We start from the raw sequence: 11,741 nt of genomic DNA, 5'->3' as shown, positions 1-11,741 counted from the left end.
GGCATCCTGCCCCTCAGGTGTGTCAACAGCACCACTCAGCTTGGTGTCATCTGCAAACTTGCTGAGGGTGCACTTGATCCCACTGTCCATGTCATTGATGAAGATATTAAACAGTCAAGAGGTGTGGGAAGAAAGGTTGCCAGTGAAGACTGAGGCAAAAAAGTTGTTGAGTACCTCAGCCTCCTCCACATCTGTTGTTACCAGTTTCCCAGTCATGTTCATCAGGTGGGGTACACTTTCTTTGACCTTCCTTTTCTGGCTGACATACCTATAGAAGTCCTTGTTACTACTCTTTGCTTCTCTTGCCAAATTCAGCTCCAGCCACGTCTTGGCCTTCCTGACGCCACCCCCACGCAACTGGGCAATGTCCCTATACTTTTCCCAGGATATCTGACCCTGTTTCCACTGCCTGTGCATTTCCTTCTTGCCCTTTAGTTTGACCAGCAGATCTTGACTCATCCATGCTGGTGTCTTGCCTTCCTTTTCTGATTTCTTACACCTTAATACTGAAGAAAGAATATTCTGTGACTGCAGATGGCTCTGGGTGGCTGAAACCAAGCAAGGCTCAGTCTGTGTCTTCTCCACTTCCCTGTGCTGGGGGCAGGGCATAGTTAATGTTTTGGGTTTTGTTTTTTTTTTTTTCTTCTACTTAAAGCCCAGGACATGCATACACCTGCTGGAGGCTCAGAATTAGATAAATGGCCCATAGTTTCAGGCCTAAGGCAGTTGCTTTCTCACTCAGACCTGCTGCGCAAGGCAGGGACGTGTCTGTGGCCCTGTGTTACTGCTTTCTTCTTCCTTCAGCAGACATAACCAAGAGACAGCAGCTCTTACAGCCTGCCTTTCTAAAGGAAAAAACATGTGTGTGTGTGTATGTGTGAGAAGGGAGGAAAACACTGTGTGTGGCAAATTGCTTACATCTTTGGAAAAAAGGATAAGTATCTCTGGGAAATAGATGGAGAAATGTATTTTTAAAAATTACTTCCCTTTAAAAAGTTGTGGGTTTTTTTAATGGGAATTTTCATATAAAATTCAATTCAATAATACTTCTCTCAGTGTGCAGAGAGAAAGGTTTTGGCTTTTTAAATAGATCACATGGAGACAAATGGTGGATTTTTATTTAACAACTTTTTAACTTACTTTCACTGGTGACACTTCTAAATTAAATATTTAGAAATTCTGTCATTGTTTAAATATTTCATTTGGAAATTTCATCTGATAATGAGTTACATTGACAGAAAAGAACATTTGCTACAGCATATGTTGTTGTTAAAAGCCAAACCCTGCTTGAATTGAAAAATATTGTCCTTGAAAAAATTGCACCCGGCTCTTCTTGCATTCCATGTGTGCATCCCACTCTTGCACTCTGACAGAACAGGTCACAGAGCCGAACCAAGAAACACTGGAGAAAATTGAACATTTTCCCAATGAGGATAAATTTAACTTTTCAGAGGAGGTGCAGTGTCATAGCACTGATAATGTTGCAGGATGATTGCTGTATCTCCGAAAAGTATTTTTGTTCAGTACTTTCATGAAAGTAAGAGTGCATTGTGCCAGCTGAACATGTGCCATCTGATGGTTTACATTTTAATAGACCAAATTCAAATGTGAGTTTGCTGGCATAAGCTTTTAGCACAAATCTGGGGGAAGGTGGTGATCTAAAAGACACAGTTGGGAAGGCTGCAAACAAATATAAAAACCATCACCAAATGTGCAGACGCATTCCACATTGCTAAAGTGCTGTTCATAGATGCTCTGTAATATCATAGGTCTGACTCACACCAAGAAGAAACAAAGACAAATCTGGGCAGAGACTGTCACTTCAGGCAGAGTGTGCTTTCTACCTTGGTACACAGAGAGCAGCCAGATCAGGGAATGAGGGAGATGGGAAACTCTCAACATCGAGCAGTCAGTACACATATGCGGGATAGGGGGGCAACAGCTGTATATTGAAATACAAGTGAGGTGAATGACAGTTTGGGTACCTACCTGCAGTTGCTTGTAAGCAATCACCAAGAGGGTATCTCCCTAGAAGCCAATGATTTCCCCCTGTGGTTCAAGTAAGAAAACTAACAACCCAGCACACTTCAGTCTTCCCAGGTGCCTTCTTTTCCTTCTCTGTCTTTGTTTCCAGCTGTTCTGCTGGCCCCAAACTACATCTTTTTTTTTTTTTTTTTTTTTTTGTGAGCAAACCACTTTGCTTTGAAAATGGTGATCACTGTGGCTGAAATATCTTTCAGAAAATTTCTTTTATGTTTGATTAAATACTATGAATAGTACTGAAATGTCAAGAAAGTTCTTCCTTTTTCTTGCCTCCACTCATCTGTTTCATCTAGAGCTTGTTTCATTTAGTCATGTAGGTATTTCATGGTAAATTTGTAAAGATTTATTGTGCAGCACCCCAACTAATTTAATAGCATATTGGTCTGTGAATAACATTGCAGCTGGAACACTTTGCCTTGATCTTGAAGAGTTTTGGCATTGTAAGTGGGCTTGTATTGCTGTTACTCCACGAGTGGATCTCCTACAGGATTTGGGAGGGGTCCACCATGGGAAAACTTGGTATATGAAGAATATTGTCTTCTCCCGGCCCATGTTACTAATGGATGCAGCAGTGGAAAGCCAACAAACAAGGAGAATTTGCAATAAAGGAGAATGTTTTAATCCAGAAGCAAACTAGGGTGTATGGCTTCCCAGTCAGGTTGGAAAAGAAGTGGTTAAAGGAGAAAACATTGAAATCTCCCTTTATATGATATTTTGATCCTTCCTCCAGTTTTTAAAGGCTTCCCAGTTATATGTACCTGCTTTAGGTGCCTCTTCCTAGAGCGCCACTGACAATTACGATGTTTACAAGGAGAAAGCTTTGTCCCCTTTGAACTTTGCAAAGTGCCTTTGCGGGGGGTGTTGCACCCACATATAAAGAGTATTTAGAGTATGAGTCTAAGTTTGTTCCCCTAGGCCAGCACTCAGAGCAACCCTAGCTGTGCTCTCAAAGTGCCTAAGCCTCGATTCATGAGCTGGACTATTTCCCAACTGTGTTGTGTTCACGTAAAAGAAAGGAAATGGTTGCTGTCCTTTTATTATTGAAGTGATGAGTCCCTGTGTGTGGAAACAGCAGCTCCTTCCTTCCTGCCCCTGGAACGCGGGACCCCGGCCAGGGTAGGCGGTGAGTGGAAAATGTTTGCAAACAGCAGTTGCCTCCGTCATGTCTCTCATCCCAGAGTTCAGGGTGATTTCTGAGATGTGGCCAGTGAAAGATTGCAGCTAGCACACACTTCATAGCAGTGGAGTCCGTGCTCTGCAATGTTATTGCAGGCTCAAGGGGCTTTCTTTGTAAAATGACTTGCATATCTATGCCACCTTTCCTACCATCAAAAACACACCCTGGAGACTGAATAGGGTGTGGAAGGACTTATTAACACTAGAACACTGCCTGGCACCTGGGTGGGCTTAACACATAAGAAGAGGTAAGGTTTGGATATGAGTCGATGCTGCTGCATCCGAGGCTGAAGAGAGCTCAGGCACAGCTGCTGGGAGGAGCAGCAATGCCAACAGCGCCAGGCTGTGCTTCGAAAGATTTGTGGGAGCACTCCGAAAACCTGCCAGCTGCTGACTTCTGGCACAAAATGTCTATCACGTTACAGCGACTGCCATGCAAAGACTAAAACTCTAGAGCTTCTTTTGGCCTGCTTGAGGATATTTATTGTGTTACTGATTTGTCTGTTGTTTTTCCAGAAACCATGGCAGGCTGTGATGATCTGCTTTTGAAGGTGTTATTTTGCTCATCCACAAAAATCCACTAGTTCTAAAACCAGGTAAACTATTGCAGAGGCAAAAGCATGGTAGAAAACCTCTGGGGTACCAGCCTGGATTTTTTCTATCAATCAAGAATAGAAAAGGAAAGTCAAGAGAAAGAGTGGGGAAGCCTATCCAGAAGACAGAACACCACAAGCAGGAAATACACGCTGTTTGTATTTGTGTAAGCATTACTGCAGCATTACCTCTAAAGCATGCATGTGTTGATTCCATGGGTTGCAGATTAACAAACAACACTCTCCCTTCAGTCTTGTTCTAACTTCACACAGGATATATTTTGAATTTGTGGGTTTGCTTGTCTGAGTCCTCCTTTCATTCCTTCCCCTCAGGTAACTACAAATAACTGCAAGTTTACTGTTGTGCCTCAAAAATGCCAGACTGTTTCTACAATATATACATTATCACCACAATGATTTGATTACACCAAAAGATTAAACATTATTAACTGAATTGAAAACAATCTTCATCTCCTCTGAGCATTTACTCTGTTAAATTCTTAATATAGATTCTAGGTAAGCAGGTAAAATGGAAGTTTTGCTCTCATTTCCACCTGTGAAATCCTGCCACAATCATTGAGGCATCTGGGGTATAACAGAAGACAAGTATTGGCCAGTTGATCTTATCTTTAATGAACTATCATGTCACACTTGTGAAAGTCTTATGATTCAGGATGGGCAGCCCTTCACAGCAAGAATGTTAGGAATGCTAAAAATAAAAGCCTGGGGAACTTTTAGAAAAGAAAATTAAATGTAATATGATGATGCTTCAATGGGGTTGGAGCAGAAATGCCACAAATGATAGGTTTTGTTTGGAGATGTAAAACCTTTAATCAAATCCGCTTAGGCAACATTTCATTTTAAAGAAGGTCTGGCATCTGTAAATTGTGGGCTAATTGCAGGAGATGCTAGAGAATGTTACTGAGGCAACCACCTGAATGGAATAAACTGGCATTTAAATTTTCTTTCAAACACATCAATCACGGAACTTTTTCTAAAACAATGAAGAAATATATTAATCTCAGACCTTCATATTAGCAATCTCATCTCTTTCTCTGCGAAGAAAAAAGGAACTTTATACAAAATACTTCATGTTCCTACTCATTTCACAGCAGAGGGGTGATGGGTTTCAGTGAGTGTAAGCTAGGTATCCGAATTCAGAAGTCAGCTTCCTGATATGACCCTTTCTATCTTGCAGGGAGAACCTGCACAGCAAATGCTAAGAGTTTGGGGCCAGATATGTCCTATAGCCTCCCTAAGGTGAATCTGTCCTGGTGCAGAATGATTCCTTGACATCTGCCTATGAACTTTAGTCCGTTTTCCAAGCTGCCAAGTGGATAGCTTTCCACCCCTTCCTTTAGCATAGCATTGTCTGCTATTAATTCTTACAAAAATTCAGCAACATAATAGGTCAGTTCTTTGTATCCAACTCTTCATGAGGTTTCGGCTGTCTCTAAAGGTGTACAGAGGTAGATAGCATAGGAAGTTGCTGCCTCTGATGCTCTTCAGCCACTGGGTATGTTCAGAAATCCTATTTTTGAACTGTGTGTCCCTGTTCCAAGTTAGGCAAATTTTCTGCATTAGCATTTCATAAAACAAACAGAAGTTAAAAGCAGGGAAATTGAAATTTCTGCACCACATGTTAATCCAAGGGGAACATCATCACATTGTCATGGATTTTATATATGGGATTTAAAGCGTGGGGAGCAAGAGAAGCAAATGCATAAAGTTATTTGGGATATTAGGCAAAAAAGATTTTCTGCAATGCTGTTACTTTACTAGCCAAGTATTATTTTTTTTGCCTTTCTGTCATTGCCCCTTTTGCCATCTAGACAATGGTGTCTTGTTAGTGGTAATTGATGGACAGAGAAGGTACAGGAGTAAAAGCTACCTCAACTGAAAAGAAGTGGCTCTTCAGTGAAGCTGATAATGAATGTATATGACTCTTTTTGCTTGCACTAGATATGTTGAACTGGCTTTTCATGTTCTGCCACATTAGGTAAAAGATCCTGCAGAAAAATAAGGGCCAGGTTACAGTATACCTGGGGCAAGCCATAGAGCAGTGCACATCCACTGTCACAGTAATAATAGCCTTCCAAGAAAGAAAATGCTGAACAACTTGTCTAACATCAACACTCCTCTGTTTTTCCATAAAAGCATCAATAATCAGGATTCTTTTCAATGTGCTGCTGATGCAGGGTAAGATTTTTGGAGGTGTTGAGCAACCACTTCTTCCCCCTCTCCCCACCTCCCCCTCAGCATCAGTGATTGCTGTTAGCACTTCACAGCTCTGGAATTAAAAAAATGCTATATGCTCAGGAAGAGGAAGGACATTATGCTTAAAATGTATTTTCCTGGTGTATTTTATTCCAAAACACTTTTAGTGGCTGAAAATGAGTCACAACAGGGACTTGGGGGCTGTGGGTTCCTAGAGAAGCTGTGAGAAATGGTGCTAAGTGGCAGCTGAGCTAATCATGGGGTTACCATCTCCTCACTTCACCTCCTCCCCAAACTGTGAGCAACATTCAGAAGGAAAGCCATGTAACAAGGGTGAGAAATCCCTTCTTGCTCTCACACAAGGGGATTCATTGGAGAAAAGTGCTACCAAAGTGTCAAAGAGACAGGGAAGCAAAATGTCCTGACCGTGGGGTCCTGTTTGAAGCTAACAGGCAGACCAACCAAGCCCAGTCCTGAAATGTTACATATTTTCTGCTCAGGCAGTGTTGTAGTTTCTTTAGGTCCACATTATTCAAGAACACAGGACAACGGGTGCTTGCAACTGACTTACTCATCTGCTCTGGTGAGGAGAAAGGGGAGAAGGGCAGAGCTGGGAACGCCAAGCAGGAAAATACACAGGTCATGCAGAAAAGCTTGATACTGATTTTAAGGATATTAATTCCTTAGCATAATGGGAAAAGAAAAGAAAAAGAAAACAGAAAAGAAAAGAAAAGAAAAGAAAAGAAAAGAAAAGAAAAGAAAAGAAAAGAAAAGAAAAAAGAAAAAATGAAAAGAAAAGACAAAATTGGTTACATTATGTATGTGCATATTTGTTTTGTAACAAAATAATAGGATCTTGTGGCCAACCGTGAAATATGATTAGCTAGTCACAGGTATTTCTGATATTTTGCTATAATGAAATGGCATGTTTGAATACAGAGAAGAACAAATAATGAGATTCTTGACTTGCCCCCTTCCTGTGCTTTAATTGTAAACACGCAGATGCAATCCATAATGCTAAATAAGATTTTCCCACATTTCCTTCTGAAAATGGTTTTAAGCAAGATCAGGCACTAAAATTTAATCCTTCTAAGAATGTGCAAATACTGAATCCTTGGTGCAGACACAATCTTACCATGAATTTATATGGGAGCTTTAATGGTTTTGTAAATTAATCAATAACGTGGTTAAATTATATTTGCTCAGCTAATTATTTTCCATGTCCTGTAAATTAGAACTTCTGTAGTCTCTAAGAAAAATCAGTCCTGCTGCTTGTATCACACTTGTGTTTACTTACTGATATGTTATTAAAGCACTTGTTTATTTGTTCTGCTATAGACTGGTAGCTTTTTCTTTGCTGTTTGAGTGGCAACCATGGGGCTGCAAAGTCATGCAATGATAATTACGTTATTATATATTTGATATGCCAAATCCATTTCAGAAGAGGAATTCTGTGCATATATAGCCTTTCCTTAAAATCCTCCATGTCTCGCCCTTGGGGGAACAGGTTTTAACCACCCTCTTCCCCCAAGAAATCTTCGGGACTTTTTTTGATGGCTGAAATGGACCTTGATTGGATATTTAGCCTTGTGACTTTGAAGGGCACAGCTTCAAGCATGGGTTGGATCTGCTCCTTCTAGCTTGAATTACTCTGTGATTCCATGAATCCAGTCATCCAAGAAGTTTTCCCCGCTCAGTTTTCACAAAGTCCTGTACCCAGGCCCCCATCACTTACGGGTCTGTACGACAAGGCTAGTTTGCAGCATGCACAGCAGCAAATTGCAATTTCAGTTACACGGACTCTTTCAGGCTCTAGCAGTCTACACAGTTCCTACGCCAATACAGTAAGCGTTAGTGTGGCCTCTCCAAATTAATGCATTGGGAACGTATACATTCTGCCCAACAGAATCAAGTCCCCCTTTCTCGCTGGCCAGAAAATGACACCCTTCACAGGAGACCAGAGGCCGCAGCAGGAGGCGAGCTGTTACCCCCCAGCGCCCTTGCACCTGCGGCACACCTCACCTTTGGGGGGGGGCACTGCCCTCTCCCCCGCGCACGCAGGCCAGCAGAGGCAAGGAGCGCAGCAGGGCACCAGCGCATGGGGCTGCGGAGTGTAAAGCCCAGCCAGGGGCAGTCCAAAATGACACGGGCCTTCCGCTCGCATGGCCGCCGTGGTCCCTAACCCAGGAGGCCACAGGGCCCCCTCCTTGCCTTGCTCACAGGCGTGGCAGAAGGGGCTCGAGCTGCCAGGGGAGGCTGGCTGATGGCGAGCAGGAGCCAAACCGGCAGGTAAAAATGTGTGGCAGGAGAAATGCTGAGCAGGCAGCGTAGCTGTGGCGGGATCAGACACTGCTGAGCAGTAGAAGCAAACCCCAAAAACCAGACTCCTGCTTGGCTTCTCATCCCTTAAAATGCTTTTGGAGCTGCCATCGGACTAACTGTACTTTTCAGGGCAAGGCTCTCAGTGCCTTTGGATTAGGAAAGGCCTGCAGACAGCAGGTTTGATTTCAGAGATATAAACAAAGCCAAAAGGGCATAATGGAAACCTGCCTGGCCACAAAGCAGGGCTCAAGGGACCAGAAACAGAAGGAGAGGTTACCTGTCTTCATCATTTTAGCATGTCTTCATAAGCAGCACCCTGCTGCAGAGGTTGGAAAACCAGGTGGATATGAAAGCCAAACTGAATATGAAAAGATTTGTGGAGTGCTTCTTACTTTCCCTTGCCTCCTAACCATAGTTTTACGCACACACACAGAAACACGCTTAGGGAGCATTAAATATCACATGTAAGTGGGACTTCTATCTTTTCTCTATCTTTGATATGCCAACAAGACGGCATGTTTAGCACTGCATTGCTCTGTTTTTTTGCATTTGCTTTCTGTTTTTAAAGTTATATAAATGGCAAGAAAAAGAAAGAGAGGCAAGAAAGTACAAATAAATAGCAGGAGACTAGTATTTCAATATCTAGCTAATATCCTAAATTGATCTTTTATGGTGTAACAAATCAGTTCTTGTCTTAACATATGGAGAACTACTTTATAACAAAAGATCCTAGTTTATGCCTAATTTTTTATTTTCCATGTTAAGGCACATGCAGTGATCAGGTTGAATATTTCATGCATATATTTGTAGCTATATGAATTTATAAAAAGAATCCACTGTTACATGCCTGGTTTTTTTCCTAGGTTTTTGACTGTGATTTCTGTTGCTCTGACTTTCCCTAATTTCTTCACCTGACATTTTCCAGGATTGTCTGCTGGTCACATCACACAAGAGCTCTTGAATGAACAGTTCACCTGCTCCCCATACTTATTATGTTTGAACTGTTTTTTTAATTAAAATGATGTTTTTCTAAAGTATTTGTTTGTACATGGATAGCTCTAATAGGTCTTTACTTGGAGAGGCAATGTTTTCCATTTCACTAGACTACATCATAGGGTAATTGCTGGGTTCACTTTTGCACAGGAAAACAATTTGCTACATAGCTTAAATCACCATTCTGTAAACCTGATTGTGCAATCATTTAAGCATGTGGATATCTCCAGAAGCCTGCCTATTCCCATAACACTCGGTAGAGCAACAGAAATGTATAAAGCTCTATATTTGTACAGGTATTAGCAGGATTGAGGTCTGTTAATTGTTCCTTCTACCTCTTAAATGGTCTTTTGCAGCTTTGATTATCCTCTGCAGAACTGTTTCAGGTTCAGAATTACTTTATCTTTATTCTTTTGATTTGGTTTTTTCCTTGATCCTGTCACTGCAGTACTCTCCTTCAAGCTTCAGAACAAAAGTACTTTTGGGAGCAGAGGCCCTGTGGCAGGGAGCACGGCTCTGCTTTCCTCCTGGCAGTTTGCCACCGAGCCGAGCTGAGGCAGAATATTCTTGCTTATTCAGTGCAACAGCTTCAGTACAGGACCAGTGCATACCTAAGTCTCCCTATCGAGACCAGTCCATTTCCTTAGCACAGACAAACCTGTAGAGTTAAGCTAGAGTTAAGGGTAGGGCTTTCTTTTTTTATTATTTTTTAAATAAGAGACTTCAATGCAAAGCATTTTCCTCAGAAGGTGCATTTATCCTAAGTGGCTCTTGCTGGTTTACACACACCCTGTCCTTTCTCTTGCTTTGGAAAGTTGTTCCACTTGATTGCTCAGTTTGCCTCTTTGAGTCAGTGGTGGCAGGGGAATTATAAAGGCAATGAAGGAGCAGCCAAGTCCCAGGTAGTGTGTGCCAGATTTAAGCTGATTTAAAGTTGTGCAGACTGACTCTGAAACTTTCTTTGCACAAGGGACAACGACTTTCAGAAAAAGTTGCGCTTTTTTTTTTTTTTTTTTTTTTTTTTTTTTTTTTTTTTTGCCAGCAGTGTGCTTCTGGCTCAGGGAACCTGCTGAGGTGTGCTCACCTTGTTTCAAAGGCAGCATGGTCGGCGGTGCTTTGCAGATTGCTGGGCTGCTTGTTGGTGGTATTGGCATGATCGGGACGTTTGCTGTCACAGGCATGCCTCAGTGGAGGGTGTCTGCCTTCATCGAGAACAACATCATCGTGTTTGAGACCATTTGGGAAGGCCTGTGGATGCACTGCATCAGGCAAGCCAACATCAGGATGCAGTGCAAGGTCTACGACTCCGTGCTGGCGCTCTCACCGGACCTGCAGGCATCCAGAGGGTTGATGTGTGCTGGGTCAGTGCTCTCATTCCTCGCTTTCATGGTTGCCATTATTGGGATGAAGTGCATGCAGTGCGCGCAGAGCAGCTGGCAAGCCAAGGGCTACATTATTCTGGTGGCCGGGCTCCTCTTCATCCTCTCGGGTGCCGTTGAGCTCATTCCAGTCTGCTGGGTTGCCAGCACCATCATCCGTGACTTCTACAACCCCATGGTCAATGTTGCACAGAAAAGGGAGCTTGGAGAGGCCCTCTACCTGGGCTGGGTATCTGCCTTCTGCCTCATTGCTGCTGGAGCCATATTCTGTTGCTTTTGCCGCTGCTGCGAGAAAACCAGAAGCTATGGATATTCCACACCAACCCACTACCCCACTCACAGCCAGCATTTGTACAGGAAGACTGAAAGCTCGTACTCCAAAAGTCAGTATGTCTAGATGCCTCCTGCCTTCTCCTATTTTTGAAGCATTCAATTTGTCTGGATGGATTTCAGCTTCTGCACAAAAGGGCAGCTGGAAAGCTGCCTTTGCCTTCTGCCCTGTAACTGCTGCTGCTGGGGCTGCATTCTGGAGCTGCAGTTAGCCTGTGTGGGCTCTGCTGTGGCTAATGCTGCAGCAAGGACAATTGTAATGCACGGAAAGGTGAATGTTTAATATTATTTTAATAGTAACTTGGAATAGCTTTTGGCTTGTGTGGCTCTGCTCTGGGTTGCATTTTATGTGTAAAACAGTAATAAAAGCCTTAAAGTTCCACTGTAATATGAAATTCTGGCCTGTTGCAAAGAAGTGGGGAGTTCAGTAGCTGGGTTTTGGGTTTTTTTTCCCCACCTTGGAAAGAGGCAATAACAGTGAATAAGGATAAGACAATAATGGTTTAAAAGAACAGCATTCACTATGGGATTGTGTAGGTTTGTAAACTGTAGGTTTAATGGGAGGTTGCATGAAGAATTTATTCAGTAGAGGAAGGTAAGCTGAAATATATGAAAAATATCCCTTATTTCAGAGAATAAACATAGTTCTATGTTCATCCTAAATATCATCTTTTTGGTGAAAGTTAAT

At 42.4% G+C, this 11,741-nt stretch overlaps 1 protein-coding gene across 1 annotated transcript; it reads left to right on the top strand.

Annotated features, from left to right (window-relative positions):
* The first annotated feature begins 10,429 nt into the window (after positions 1–10,429).
* On the top strand, positions 10,430–11,372 carry LOC126053227 (claudin-8-like). The gene has a single exon (XM_049835145.1). The coding sequence runs from the start codon at positions 10,446–10,448 to the stop codon at positions 11,118–11,120; it is 675 nt and encodes a 224-aa protein (XP_049691102.1). The 5' UTR covers positions 10,430–10,445; the 3' UTR covers positions 11,121–11,372.
* Positions 11,373–11,741: the final 369 nt, after the last annotated feature.

This window comes from Accipiter gentilis, chromosome 32 (genome assembly GCF_929443795.1).
Source record: "Accipiter gentilis chromosome 32, bAccGen1.1, whole genome shotgun sequence".
In the NCBI taxonomy this organism is placed as follows: Eukaryota; Metazoa; Chordata; class Aves; order Accipitriformes; family Accipitridae; genus Astur; species Astur gentilis.
The sequence above is the reverse complement of the archived record's forward strand: the minus strand, read 5'-3'. Positions and strand labels throughout refer to the sequence as shown.

What these genes read in the sequence shown, in the direction of transcription:
- LOC126053227 (XM_049835145.1), top strand. Translation starts at nt 10,446, where the DNA reads ATGGTCGGCGGTGCTTTGCAGATTGCTGGGCTGCTTGTTGGTGGTATT.